This window comes from Amphiura filiformis, chromosome 8 (assembly GCF_039555335.1).
Source record: "Amphiura filiformis chromosome 8, Afil_fr2py, whole genome shotgun sequence".
NCBI lineage: Eukaryota > Metazoa > Echinodermata > Ophiuroidea > Amphilepidida > Amphiuridae > Amphiura > Amphiura filiformis.
The window spans coordinates 55003966-55017631 of NC_092635.1; the positions used below are offsets into that span (position 1 = coordinate 55003966).

At 37.7% G+C, this 13666-nt stretch overlaps 1 protein-coding gene across 1 annotated transcript in view; it reads right to left on the reverse strand.

Annotated features, from left to right (window-relative positions):
• LOC140159231 (uncharacterized) overlaps positions 1–10207 on the reverse strand; it is a 33863-nt gene extending 23656 nt beyond the window's left edge. The window contains exon 1 of the mRNA XM_072182638.1: positions 9141–10207. Coding sequence (XP_072038739.1) covers positions 9141–9671 — 531 coding nt within the window. The 5' untranslated portion in view covers positions 9672–10207. The remainder of the gene's footprint in view (positions 1–9140) is intronic.
• Positions 10208–13666: the final 3459 nt, after the last annotated feature.

Consider the following 13666-nt stretch of genomic DNA (forward strand, 5'->3'; position numbering starts at 1 on the left):
TTTTCTCCTATTTCTGACAAGTTGATCAAATATATTTTGGTATGTATAGAAACCTTGAGTCGTTAGCTTTGATAAACCAAAACAATTATATCAATCGGCTCACAACTTTTGAAGATATGCTCTTTTAAAGAAATGTACCCGTTTTTCACTCTGTCCACGGAGAAGGTTTGGCTACTTCAAAGATTTAAAAGAAGTACACATACCATGCATGCATATTAAACTTTCCTCAATGATATCTTTATAAAATAACTTTATTTATGGAATGGGCTTTACCAGTGGGTTTATAGGCAATAAATTTTGTTAATAGTTTCATTAATTTTTGGGTAACGGTGGATGCCGAATGGAACTTCTTTTGTTTTACTTGCAATTACATATTTTTTCTTGGTTATTTATGCCTTTTTGTTTGATTACGTTTCTTATTTTCTTACTTTGTTGTTTCTTGCTTTCTTTCTTTTTATTTACAACATAAGTCATTTCTCTTTTTAGGATAAAAGGTAGCCATAAAAGGCTGTTTGGTTTGTCTATGGTTCTTCTGAAGTGAGTTTGCTGTGCTGCTCTGTCCTCTACCTGGTTGTCTCCTTGCGAATACAGGTTTCAGCCCTGGTCCTCATTGCATCAATTGCGTTGCGTACCATCCTTGTGCGCCGGATACCTGCGAATGCATTCAGTAATACGTTTGCTAAGATCTTGGATTTTGCCACAAAGGAAAAAAATCAAGTGGTGTGAGGTCTGGTGATCGTGCAGGCCACTCCACAGCATGAGCCATCCCAACCACTCTGTTTGCTATCCGTGGACAGGGTGAAAATGGGTACTTTTATTCAAAAGAGCATATCTTCAAAAGTTGTGAACCGATTGAAATAATTGTTTTGGTTTATTAAAGCTAACGATCAAAGGTTTCTTTACATACCAAAATATATTTAATCAAGTTTTCAGAAATAGGAGAAAAAGAGGGCGCAATGAGGGGCCTCTTTTTTTTGGGACACCCTGTAGCATCCTCTTTTTATGACATTTTCAGTAGATATCCACGAAAAAAGCTTATTGCCAAAATTTCAGTTGATTCCAATTTTGCGTTTGCAAGTTATGCATGATTATGTGTATTACACTGCTCCATATAGACAATGTGTTGTAATTTTGTTCTGGTATACCAGAACGAAATTCAAATTTGACGATATTTTTGCTAAATGAATTAATCTGCAAGATATTTTTTGTACATAAACATTATGTAGCTAGAGGTTTCCAGTGATATAAAAATCTCAACTTTTTTTGAGAAAAGTGGGGGGATGAGGCTGTGGATCACGAAATGCCCTTTTAATTGTCTTAATATTTATAATTTGTCTTATTTTCTTGAAGTCTTTCAGTCTTTATTTAACCAAAGGCAATGCGCAAGCTGAATTAGGACATCGGACTCGAATATAAAACAATGGACATAGCACAACACAAGAGCACAACACAGCTCTGGTTCCCTCCTCACTGTTGTTTCCTCATGGCATGTTGCTAATTGATGACACCCCATGTGGTAATTATTCTATTCAGGGAAATCCCCAGGATCTGTGTGATTTTATTAAGGAGCAAATTACTATATTTGATTAATTGGAACATGGTCCTCTGTGTACATCTGCATATAGACGAGATATTGTTTCATATACATATTAATCGCGTATGTATATGAAATTAAGCCAAATATATTTAATTTGTAATTTAATAAATTGGGTATAAATAGGCATCATGTAAAGTAATTATTAAATTTCACGCAAACATATAAGAACCTTTTAACAATACATGCAGAATGAATGTTTAATTTGACTGATTTCATTCAGATTATAAAAACATGTCGATTTCATCTGTTGGAGTAATTCAATGATGTGCATGAGTCGATATGATTCCGTAAATGGATAATACTCGTATATACACGCCTTTGTTTGAAAATTTCAGATTGAAATAATTAACAATATCATATGCGAACAATAGGATTGAACACGTCTATATATAAATTATTAACTGCTAAAAATCTCAGTTTTGTCACACATAAAAAATTGAGGATAATTAACATGATTAAGTAAATACTGAAAAAGCTTCAATTGCTAAGGTGCTATAGAAGTACCATTTTAAAACCATGCATCAAAATCACTTTGTTTCCCGCTCGTACTAACAATGATTTATCCAGATGAACTGTCCAATTTCTCACTTTAATCAAATTAACTAAATTAAAATTAATTTCAGGAATGTTAGAACAATCTATTTCGTGTTCAGAGAGAAACAATGGGTTTTGGCCAAACTGCTGTCGCATCTTATTTGAGATTTAACCTGGTATTAAAGCCTCAGGAGAAGAGAGAAAAAAAAAGACCTGGAAAGATCATGGACCTCTTGAGTCTATGAAAAGATTGGGCGGTTGTTAATGCCCAAGGCACATTCTACATTTGGTAGACATTAAGTTGTAATAGAAACCTGTGGATTACGTACTTATTCGGATGATAACTGATGATGAATATGGCTCTAGAGTAGGTTTTCTTTCTTGAGTCTTTTGACTTTATCTTGGTGTATATTTGATACGGTATTTAATATATTATGATTATCGCAAGAAATGAGGTATTTGTACGTGGGACTGGTGGTATACATGTATACATGTATACATATTTTATCATGATTATCACAATATGTATTTTATAAACATGTTGCAGATTATGCAGTGTATTTATGGAGTTATATATATAGCCCTACATATTATTGCAAAGTTTTAATTATTTCTCGATTTTACCACCCTCTATCCCACATGAATAACTAACATGCACTATGCAGTGCCAACCAAGTGCCAAGCCGAGTATACGAATTTATAGATTGATAAAAACACAATTACATTTTGCCCATGATGAGTTAATTATATTTCACCACATTACGGACAATTGTGTTATTAATATTAATTTCTCGATTCTTGTGTCCTCTATACCGTGCTAACGAACCCATCCTAATTTTATTTGAATGCGGCGGTTTAGGATGTGAGCAGCCCGTCAAATCACAGAGGTGTACCCCATTTTCTTGATATTATAAGATTAGAAAGTCTCAAGTTTGTTTTGGCGTTTTATTGAAAAGCCCGTTGATTCCAAATGCAACATAGGATCCTCTTGGAGTGACCAGAAATCCAGAATGTATAGTTTTTAACCTTTCATCACATTAATTGGCAGATCTTATGTTGCATATTGATTAGGGAGGCTTGTTCATATTAAATCACTGAAAACTAATGGGTATAATTTTGATACAGCCTGTATACCAGCCATATGTTTTTCAAAATTCTCAAAATATTAATACCTCGCTAAGCTTAGCGGATTCTGTTCTACATGTTCTAAAAACAATAACATAACAAATCGGTAGATGGTTCTAAAGTCAAACTCATACTTTTCTATCATAATATAATTTGATCCTCAATTTTCGTAAATCCGTCGAACAAATCTTGGTAGTCCGCATAAAAGTATTTCGAATCTCTTCTGGTCTCTCAGAACCAACTTAAAAAGCGTTTACATCGGGGGTTGTCGTCCGGCACCTGACATTGCGACAACTGGGTGTTGACATCAGGTTTAGGCAAGTTGGCCAATGTGATTATTAGGAAACCCTTTTTCCTAGCCGCCATTACATCTTTTCGGCGCCAACGCGTCTAACAATACTTACCCCTGGCTGTCAGCAATGATCATATTTGACAGGCTATGAAATTATAATAAAAACCATAACAACAACAACAACAACAACAACAACAACAACAACAACAACAACAACAACAACAACATTGTCATTTCGATTTTTGATACTATGAAGCCTGTCGATCTTATATGGAAAACAAAACTTGGTCACTTGAGAGTTGAGTGCACTTGTCTTCATCCACGGTGAGTTTTTTTTTGGGGGGGGGGGCTCCAAATTTCGGCCTGGCCCAGGGCCCCCAAAAAGGTAAATCCGGCCCTGATTGTCAGCCGACATTGGAAGTGCAAATAGACAAATACTAACATTGAGATTATAACCTACTAAACACAGGTCTCATTGCAAGCAAACTTTTCTGACATTTTCTTTAGAGTGGAAAAATCTAAGTATATTTTGACCTATAATAACAGAGAAACAATCCGTATCCTTATTCAATGTGTTTTTAGCAGGTGTAAACGGATGAATATGCCATTTGGGTCCTGGTCTATTTTAGAATAACTTATATTTAGAACAAACAAATATGTACATCTTTAAACAAACCATTTCCTTCTTCACGCGTCCAGTTCTTTCTGTCATTATTTCTCTTTATTTATGACTACGCTACATTTATCATGGGCACGTGGCGTGTGACATAGCGTCACTTTAGAAAACCAAACATATAAACAAATCCAACAAGATGTTTTTTGCAGACAATAATTGTGACCACTGTAACCCCAGCAGCAGGTAAACCAGGAAACTCGGATGTCTTGAGCATGTCAAGATGATCATACCAACTACTCAACGAGCTGATCATGAACGTGGCCGATAAACACATATGTTTTCTCGCTTTTGAAAGTCATGAATATTATTTTGGGTGTCAGGGAAGCGATTTATACATACAGGAATTTTATACTGAACTTACAAGTGCAAGCACCGGATCAGGTCTTTGATTTTAATTTTTCGTTTGGAATTAAGAAAAAATGACCAAACCCTTTAAATGCCCTTCATCTTTTCCCTGGTTAAACGGCAGCTGACATTTTAGACCTTAAAAAGGCATTTGACACTGTCGATCATATGAGGTCAACGTACTAATGCTGTTAACCCATATACATATGGTTATTTTATATCAAGTTGTAAAACTTAATTCTATACTATAAATACTCATGATTATATAATAATGTTGGTATACCTCAAGGCTCAATCTTTGTTCCCCTATCATTTTATGTTGATTAAAAATCGCTTTCTAATAATGCACGGAAGATGCTGAAATATGTTCTATATCGCATATTTTGCAAAGGCCATCAGAAAGAACCATTTTAAACTTGAAAAAAAAAGGTTCTGTAAGTGTAAGGCGAGAAAGAACCATTTTGGGTTCTTGCAACTGTCCTGTATGTAGAACCTCTACAAATACAATTTTTTTTGAGAGTGTACTTTGCATCATGGAAAGTGAGAGCTTCCAGAATATATTATTATGGACAAGCCAAGCAAACCATTGAGTCATTTTATGGTCTAAATTAAAACACCAAGTTCACAGGGTAATCAGAATTTGCAAGGCTTTGGCATGAATGGCAAATAGGCCTATTTATACGGATATATAGATATATCACATTTTTAATGCCAATAGCCATCTTACACTTACAGCTGTCCGATAACAGCACATCTGGATTATAATCATAAAATATTACATAAGCTCAACATTTTATGGGAAAACATTATCCATGATGATAAAAATGTTCAAGTCGCCAAGGTCCTGACCAGTGTAAAGAACATTGTGATATGCAAGGACAAGGTACCTACCGAATCCTAGTACATGTATATTAAACATTTACTAATTGCTGGTATTTTACTAGTTACTGCACAACCCTGGCCAGTTGGCCTGGCCAACGATGTTAGACCTTTAAGTTCTCTTCCTATCGCCATATGTCGTGTGATGGTTGGTGCAGAAGCCTTGGTGTCATGTTATGATAATGGTGCCAATCCCTGTATAAAATTACTGACTTGACCAGACATGGACCCTATGAGCAGACTGGTCAAAAAGCTTCAAAATGACCAGAGGAGTCTGGAGTGTGAGGCTGTGAGCGAAATACCGGTATACACATATCATGCATATCCATTTATCAAAATAATGCTCACACCTGCGTTGCCACAGAATATGAGTTTGGTTGCCGATCCATGTTCGTTCTCGCAGGTTTTTCTCTAAATTCGGACCTCTTCCCATACCCCTGTCCGGGCTGTCCCGTCATATCATATATTCGGTTGGCATCCCTTTAATTTAGTATCCTCGGGGCACCATTGGGCCCGGTTTTTGGGCGTTACTTGGCAACGGCCGAATGGTATAAATAATTTTTTTTTTTAAATATCTTATAATTTTCAGAGCATTTTATTCTATTCTACTACTCTAGTGCTGTATAATTGCTCCATGTTTTGGGCCTGATAAGTTATGAACATAACTCATAATAGCTTACATGTATATGGCAAAGTTTGTCACATGACGATCATTCGATTTCAGTCACAGTGATTTCAGTAGTCATGGTAGAAAAGGCTCTTTTAAAATTGGGCACAGAATTTTTTTGACTCACCCTGAAATAAATTTAATGGTCTTTAGATGGCAATGGGAAGGCTGTGATTAATGCGTGTCAGGTGGAATCGTGGTAGTATTTTACTCCATGGAGCATTTCATATTAATATTTTCCGAGTTACAAAATACAACTATTCTATATATATTTCACGACAAATAATGTAAATGGTCTACACATACTATTTACACATATTTCATATGTATTTTGGTAAGATTTGAAACAGCTGATTCTGATGTTTTACATCTATTGTTTTCACAAACTATGTTTATGGTCAAACTGAGCTTGAACATGTTGTCCTATACAAAAAAAATACAAGCTAATTGCCCTACCGAAATTTCAGGTGAGCAACTTAAATGTACGGGACAGAAGTTCATTATTTCCTGCACTATCTATGATATACTATAATTTATATGATGAAGTATTAATACTTTGATATGAATTCATTAAGCACAGATCCTGGAAAGAAAATAGTAAAGCGATATCAGGAAATGTGCTTTTACTTAATATTTACCCCCCTCCAAAATAGTTCTTCACTCAGTATTTTAATAGGCCTATTCCTTTATATCAGATGCACGAGAACCGAGCTTTAATTCCGAATGACATTGACATACAAAATAATATTGCAGTCGAATTTTAAACAGACCACTATTTAACATGTGCATTTGCTGCAAAGGTCAGGAGATTGGAATTGGTGTATGTAATTTGAAATGCGTGAGAATTTGTTCAAATAATCGTCATCATCACAATCCGGGCATCACAACTTCCCATCCGACCCATTGACCATGTTGACATGGCAAACATCATCATCATCAACATGGCATAATCTATATGATATCAGTAATGAATTAGTAATTATGTCATCTATCATGATCATCATCATCAGCATCATGATCAAAATATTGATCATCGTCATCATCATGATCATCATCAGAATACATCAAGAGCAATAAAAACAAATTTTACACACTCCAGGCTATACCATGTGTCCAGAGTCATTGACGTAAACAATGACGTCATTAATCAAACTAAATGTTGGGGTTTCCAAGTTTTCGTATTTCTGAAACTTTTTCAGAACTTGTACAAGTGGTTTCCATCACTTCAAATCACTTGTGGGAACGATTTCACAAGCAAAATTATGAAAGACTTCTTTAGGATCACTTTTTATTGCTTTTCGGCTTTATACAGTTTTATGCACGGGCCTCGACCTGTACTCAATTTATGCGCAATTAAAAATGTTCTTCTCATTTTCTTGCTTTTCTCTTCTCTTCTCTCTCCTTTACCATTCTCTCCTCACTTTTCTCCCTTTCTTTTCCTTTCCTTTCTTTCTCTCACTCTCTCCTTTTTCTTGGGAAGGGGGCATGAGTCCGTGCCTAATGTAACATGCCAAAGGTTTCACCATTTTCATGCTCTGCAACACCACAGTAGGCCCCTATATCATCATTTGTTGTCATAATATGACAAATATTATTTGGTTTTGGTTTAAGATTTTTTTTATAGTTATAGGCATGATATATTCTATCATTTATTGTTGGTATATAGTGGTAGGATATAAATAGTATAGGCCTATAGGTCTACATCAACGCCATCTCAAAAGAAGAAACTGGTACTCGTGCACTTAGATTTGGTTGGGAGCAAAACCTGCTGCATGCAAACCTTATTTCCTTGCTTTTCTTTTCTCTTCTCTCTCTCTTTTTTTGGGAAGGGGACATGAGTCCGTGCCTATATGTAACATGTCAAAGGCCTATGTGGTTTTACCATTTTCATGCTCTGCAACACCACAGTATATCATCATTTGTTGTCATAATATGACAAATATTATTTGGTTTTGGTTTAAGATTTTTATAGTTTTAGGCATATATTCTACCATTTATGATTGGTATACTTGGTAGTGGTAGGATATATAAATAAACATCAACGCCATCTCAAAAGAAGAAACTGGTGCTCGTGCACTTTAGATGTGGCTGTGAGTGAGCAAGATGCTGCATTCAATGCAAGGGGAAACCTCATATTATCATGATTTTATTAAGATTGTAGATTGACTCTCCCTAGAGCCATACCCTAAGCTTGTGGCACTCATTTGCTCTGCGAAATTCGCTCACGAAATCACATCAACAATGCCTACATGTAGTCATGCTAGTAGTTGTAGAGAGCGATAGCGGATACTTTTAATATCCTTGCTTCATATCTAGATGAATCAGATGATGTTGTAACTACAACAAGCTTTCCCAAGTTCAAAAACCAGAACCGCGCGATCTAAATCGGAGCCAAAAATCTGTTAGTGATTTCCGTTTATGTCTCAATATTACCACCAAGATTTCAAGTGAAAACAATAACTATATGACAACACATATTCTCATCATTATTATCATATGTGATGATGATAACATACAGCTGGTGAAAGCTGGTGAGAACTAAAAACTAGAAGCATGCATATCCATTTGGTTACGTTTAATGTTTTAGTGTTTGAAAACATGACAAAACATTGATGCGAGTGTCATGGGAAAGGGGCAGAAATGGACACAGTGAATTGGTGTCGAGCTATTTTTGTGTCGAGGGTCATGGAAGTTGATTCGCAGAATGGGTCATATTAATAATTCAAATTTGAAACAGTGACTTTTACTATAGTATTTTACTGTTAAAAACAAGAATAGTGTGAATCCGGTCTGACCACGGGCCCCCGAGTGGTATATAAGTCAGTATACCAGAGTAGAGAGCCGGGGAGTAGAGGAAGAATACCGCACACATGAACTTTACAGTTTTACATACCGAGTTCCGAGGGTTCTGATTAATGTTTATCAAAATGGTGATGGGTAGCCCTTTTTTCATACAGGCCTATATAGACTATGAAACAAGACTTGAAACATGTAAATACTAATATATGAAGAGGAGGATACTCACCATACTCATGCCTTTTGCAAAAACTCCATGTTTCACACTGCCTCCTCCAGCTCCATGACTGAGGCAAAATGTACAAATTACCCTTGGTCCACCGTCTGATCCTGCCCTTAACAACGCCTGGTGCATACATGGTTGGTCAATGCCCTCATCACCAACAAGAAGAACTGTCCCAAGATGACTAATATAACTCGTTGCAAGTCTTAATGTCTCAATTTTGGAAAGTTTACGGTTTTTAGGTTCAGTTGGAATGAGATCCCGCAATGCCGTAAACGCCGAGTTGACGCTGTGTGTACGGTCTCGTTCGCGGGCATTTGCCGCTACGCGTTGCCGAGGAGGTATAAATTTACCACTTTCGTCGCATTCTTCTAATTTGAGTTCTCTGGTGTTATTATTGTTGTTATTGCGTTGTCTCATTGGCATTTTCTTTTGTTCATCTGATGGAGAACTGGAAGCCTCACTACCGGAATCAAATTCACCTGCTAGTTGCATTTCACTTTCTACAAAAGCAGCGGAAAGTTTTCTTTTTGGCATGTTGATGATATAGCTACTTCTGCTGATGATGGAGACACTAACAGCAACGTTGTTCTCAATCTCAGAAATGCTCTTCTTTGATAATCTTTCAAGTTCAACAAAAGCAGCAACTTTTGATATCGAGTTTACCTCCTTTTTTTAACAATTAAAAAGACATCAGAGTTCCAACACCCGCCGTTGCAACTTCAAAACTCAATGGTAGATCCATCAAAACCAGATAAAAGCTGTCAAAATAAGAAAATCGTGCACATGCAAGATGACTGGTAACATCTGATGCTGCTCAGAGAAATTAATGTATTCAAATTTTGTCGAAACTGATACCTTTCATCAGAGAAGTTTGTGTACAATGTCCCACTGAAGAACAACAAATAAACACACGTTTGGTTTGATGCGTTCAGAGCGAAACTGCGTGACTTGACTGGTATAGTGCAGTGGTATATCGACACAGTGCATTGATATCAGATGCACCCTGTACGATTGACAGTTCACAACTACTGCTCCTCAAAACACGACAGCAAATCAAACCTACATGTATCGTTTTCCGGCAGCACAAAATGCGGTGCCTTTGTGGCTGCGCCAATTTTTTCGGTGATTTCAGTTCTTCCAGTTTTATTCTACAATAGATTTTTGTGCATACACTCTCGTAAAAAGAAAACCGGCTGGGAATAAAGCGGAAATGGGACCCAGGACCAGTGTTGCGCAGCACAGGTTCCCAGATATAAATCATTTGAGGGTGGGTATAAGGGCTATAAAAAACTCATTTTTTTCTTTGTGCAGGTTTGAATGATTTACGTCTTTAAAAACAAGCATTGCCGTAAGGGACGCACCATTAGATACTCAGGGGGGGTAGGAAGTTGGGGTCGGGGGAAGAAATTTTTTTTTTGACAAAGGGCGAAGTTTTTTTTTTGCCGCCGAAGGCGGCAAGTTTTTTTTTTTTAAATTTCATGCATTTATACACAGTTAGGTGGGGAAGTTTTTTTTTTTTTTTTGAGTGTTGGTGGGGAAAGTTTTTTTTTGCTCATGCAGTGGGGAAGTTTTTTTTTCGAAAACTTCCTACTCCCCCTGAGTATCAAATGGTGCGTCCCTAACATGATTTTGCGACATACTGGGTGAGCATGATGGGGCAAAGTATAAAACTATAAGGGTGGTGCAATAATTATGTGTACCCCGGGGGTGAATTATAGGGGGGGGCAAAGATTTTTGGCAGGCCAAAGGGGGGGGGCAAGCATTTTTGGCAGGTCGAAAGGGGGTCAAGCGATTTTGGCAGGTCGAAAAGGGGGGGCAAGCAATTTTTGGCACAGATATTTTGGGCACCGTTTCTATATTACGCCCTAAAAGGTGTAGGAAAACGTTACGAACACGTTCAAATATGCAAAATTTCCTGCTCGCTGCGCTCGCATTATATGTTTAGACAATTTAAGGTTTTAAATGCGGGTTCCCCAAAATCTTGCATGTGTAAGGGGGGGTGGGGCAAAGGTTTTTTGGCACGTCGAAGGGGGGGGCAAAGGTTTTTGGCACGGCCAAAGGGGGGGCAAGCGATTTTGGCAGACCATTTTGAGAATTCACCCCACCCGGGGGTACACATAATTATTGCACCACCCCTAATATAAAAGTATAGGCTACATTTCTAGCCAATGCATGGGTGGTGGAGTGGGCGGTGGTGCATAGACCCTGGGTGGTGGCACCACTGCACCAGAACTTTTTTCCGGTGGGGGTGGAGGTGAAATCTGGAGGAGGGAGCAAATACTGAGTATTGGAAGATTTGAGTACGGTTTTGACATTTCTTTGTTATTATATTAACAGGCGATTTTTGAAATAGCTTACATTTCGGCAACATTTTCTCAACTCCATGCAAGTGGGACCCCTCGGGCACCCCAGGCCGGATCAAGCAGTGCTACCGAATTCAGATCCTGTTAAAATGGGCAAAATATGTTCGATTCCCAGGGGAATCCTCCCCTCGGTCACCGTGCAGGACGGGTCAAGCAGCACTACAGAAAAACTTTATCAATAATTTGCCCCACTCGGCAGTAGGGGCTCTGGATCCGCCATTGATATCTCATTTTTGCTGGCAAGGCTTCGCGTCGTGACCCTCTGTGCACCCACATTTAATATCAGGCGGACAACTCCGACATAGCAAGTGCATGCCGAGCACTACCAAGTTGATCCTATCTCCACTCGTAGGCCCGGGGGGGGGGGGCACTTCCATTACGGATATGCATCATGTGCCTCGGGATAGACACCCTATTTCAAACCGGCTTGTACCCAATGACCCCCTTTTTTGTGTTATTGTCCTACCTAAATACCCAATGACCCCCTTTAAAAAGAATTCAGGTACTCAATCAGGTCGGGTGAAAAACGAAATTACGTTTACATGACTTGGTCGAAATTCGTCGTGTGACAAGAATGAGTGTATAGATGACTAGGGGGAAGCTTACTTATTTGTGTCTTCTAGTTATCCATCATATACCCTAGGCCCTGATAACGAAATTCAACAATATTCAATATCCAAAGCAATATCCTCACTACAACGGCCCCAAAACAGAACTCCCACCCCACATAATCGCAAATTGACACGAACGCTTCATTCCATGAAGCATTTCTCTCGTATTTGATCATCTTCTACTCTTCCCTAAAAAATCATTATAATACCAAATCTAATCACCATGGAATTCACCATATCCCGTCCAGCTCACATTGGGCGCCACATTCCTTTTTTAAAGGGATTTTTATTCTATTTCCTGCTACCCAATGATCCCCTTTTTATTCACAAAGTTAGGTGGTATTTGTGTTCTCCTTGAGAAATAATGGGATTTTTCAAATTCAATCATCCTGTTGCTTCCAATTGTTAATTGATTCAAGTTCCCAAGGTGGCCAGTTTCTTTTTCGCAGTTTTGACACTTATTTATGTGTACTCAATGACACCTTTTTGGCAATCTTGTACCCAATGACCCCAATTGTACATTTTGTTACCCCAATGGCCCCCTTTATTCAAAGTTTCATACCGAATGACCCCATTTTTATTCAGGTTGTGTACTGAATGACCCCATATTTTTGTAATTGAACATTTGACCTGAAAGCCCCCTACTTTTAACATGGCCGAGGCACATCCCTGCCATTTCAGATAGGGAGTGCCTCCCCCGGGAGCTCCCGGAAAGTGAAGGTTCTCAGGTTAGAATCAGTTGGTATATGAAGAAAAAAAATCATCAAACTGTGACATGTAATATAAAGTAGATCTTGTCATTTAATGGTCCCGAAATCCTATTTCAGGTACACCATGACCTGCGTGACATCATTGACTTCTGCTGAAAGTGACTGAAATTTTTAACCATTATTAATTAATTTGTGTTTATTATTTTGCATAGGCGGCCTATATAAAGCAGTTGCAGAATGAACATAATAATGATTGAAACCCTTTAAAACTATCCTGCAAACGTGGCGCTCTTTCTGCTGTGGTGTGGCATAGCCGCCAAAAAAAAAAAAAAAAAAATCGCTGGATATGATACTGTCTTTCTGGAACATTGAGCGACAAGTTGTGAATAATTATACGACGTATAATGATACTATTTGGTACTGTATATTTCACATGTCCTAAATTTGATTTTATTCCCCATAAAACATCAAGCAATATTTCCTACTGGTAATACATAGGCTAATTACCATTATTTTTTAACTCTTGAACGACGCTCCAAATTCATTGTGTACCAGCTTGAAAATCCAGACACATATAAAAGGAACTATCAGTGCATGTTCCTACAAAACACGATTTTTAGGAATAGCTTTGAAGTGAAGGATAAGTCTATAAAATGTCATAAGCAATTTTTATAATGTGTCTTGACTAGCTTGACGCGTGTGAAAAGTTCTTTGTGTGATGGGGAATAGAGGTTTTGGACCTTTTTGGACGAAGAAAGCATAAAGAACATAATTATTTGCTCCCTTCGCAGGCGAAAAAGCAAACTTGTTTTTTTCGCTCGCAAAGTGATCTTTTTGCCCCCCCA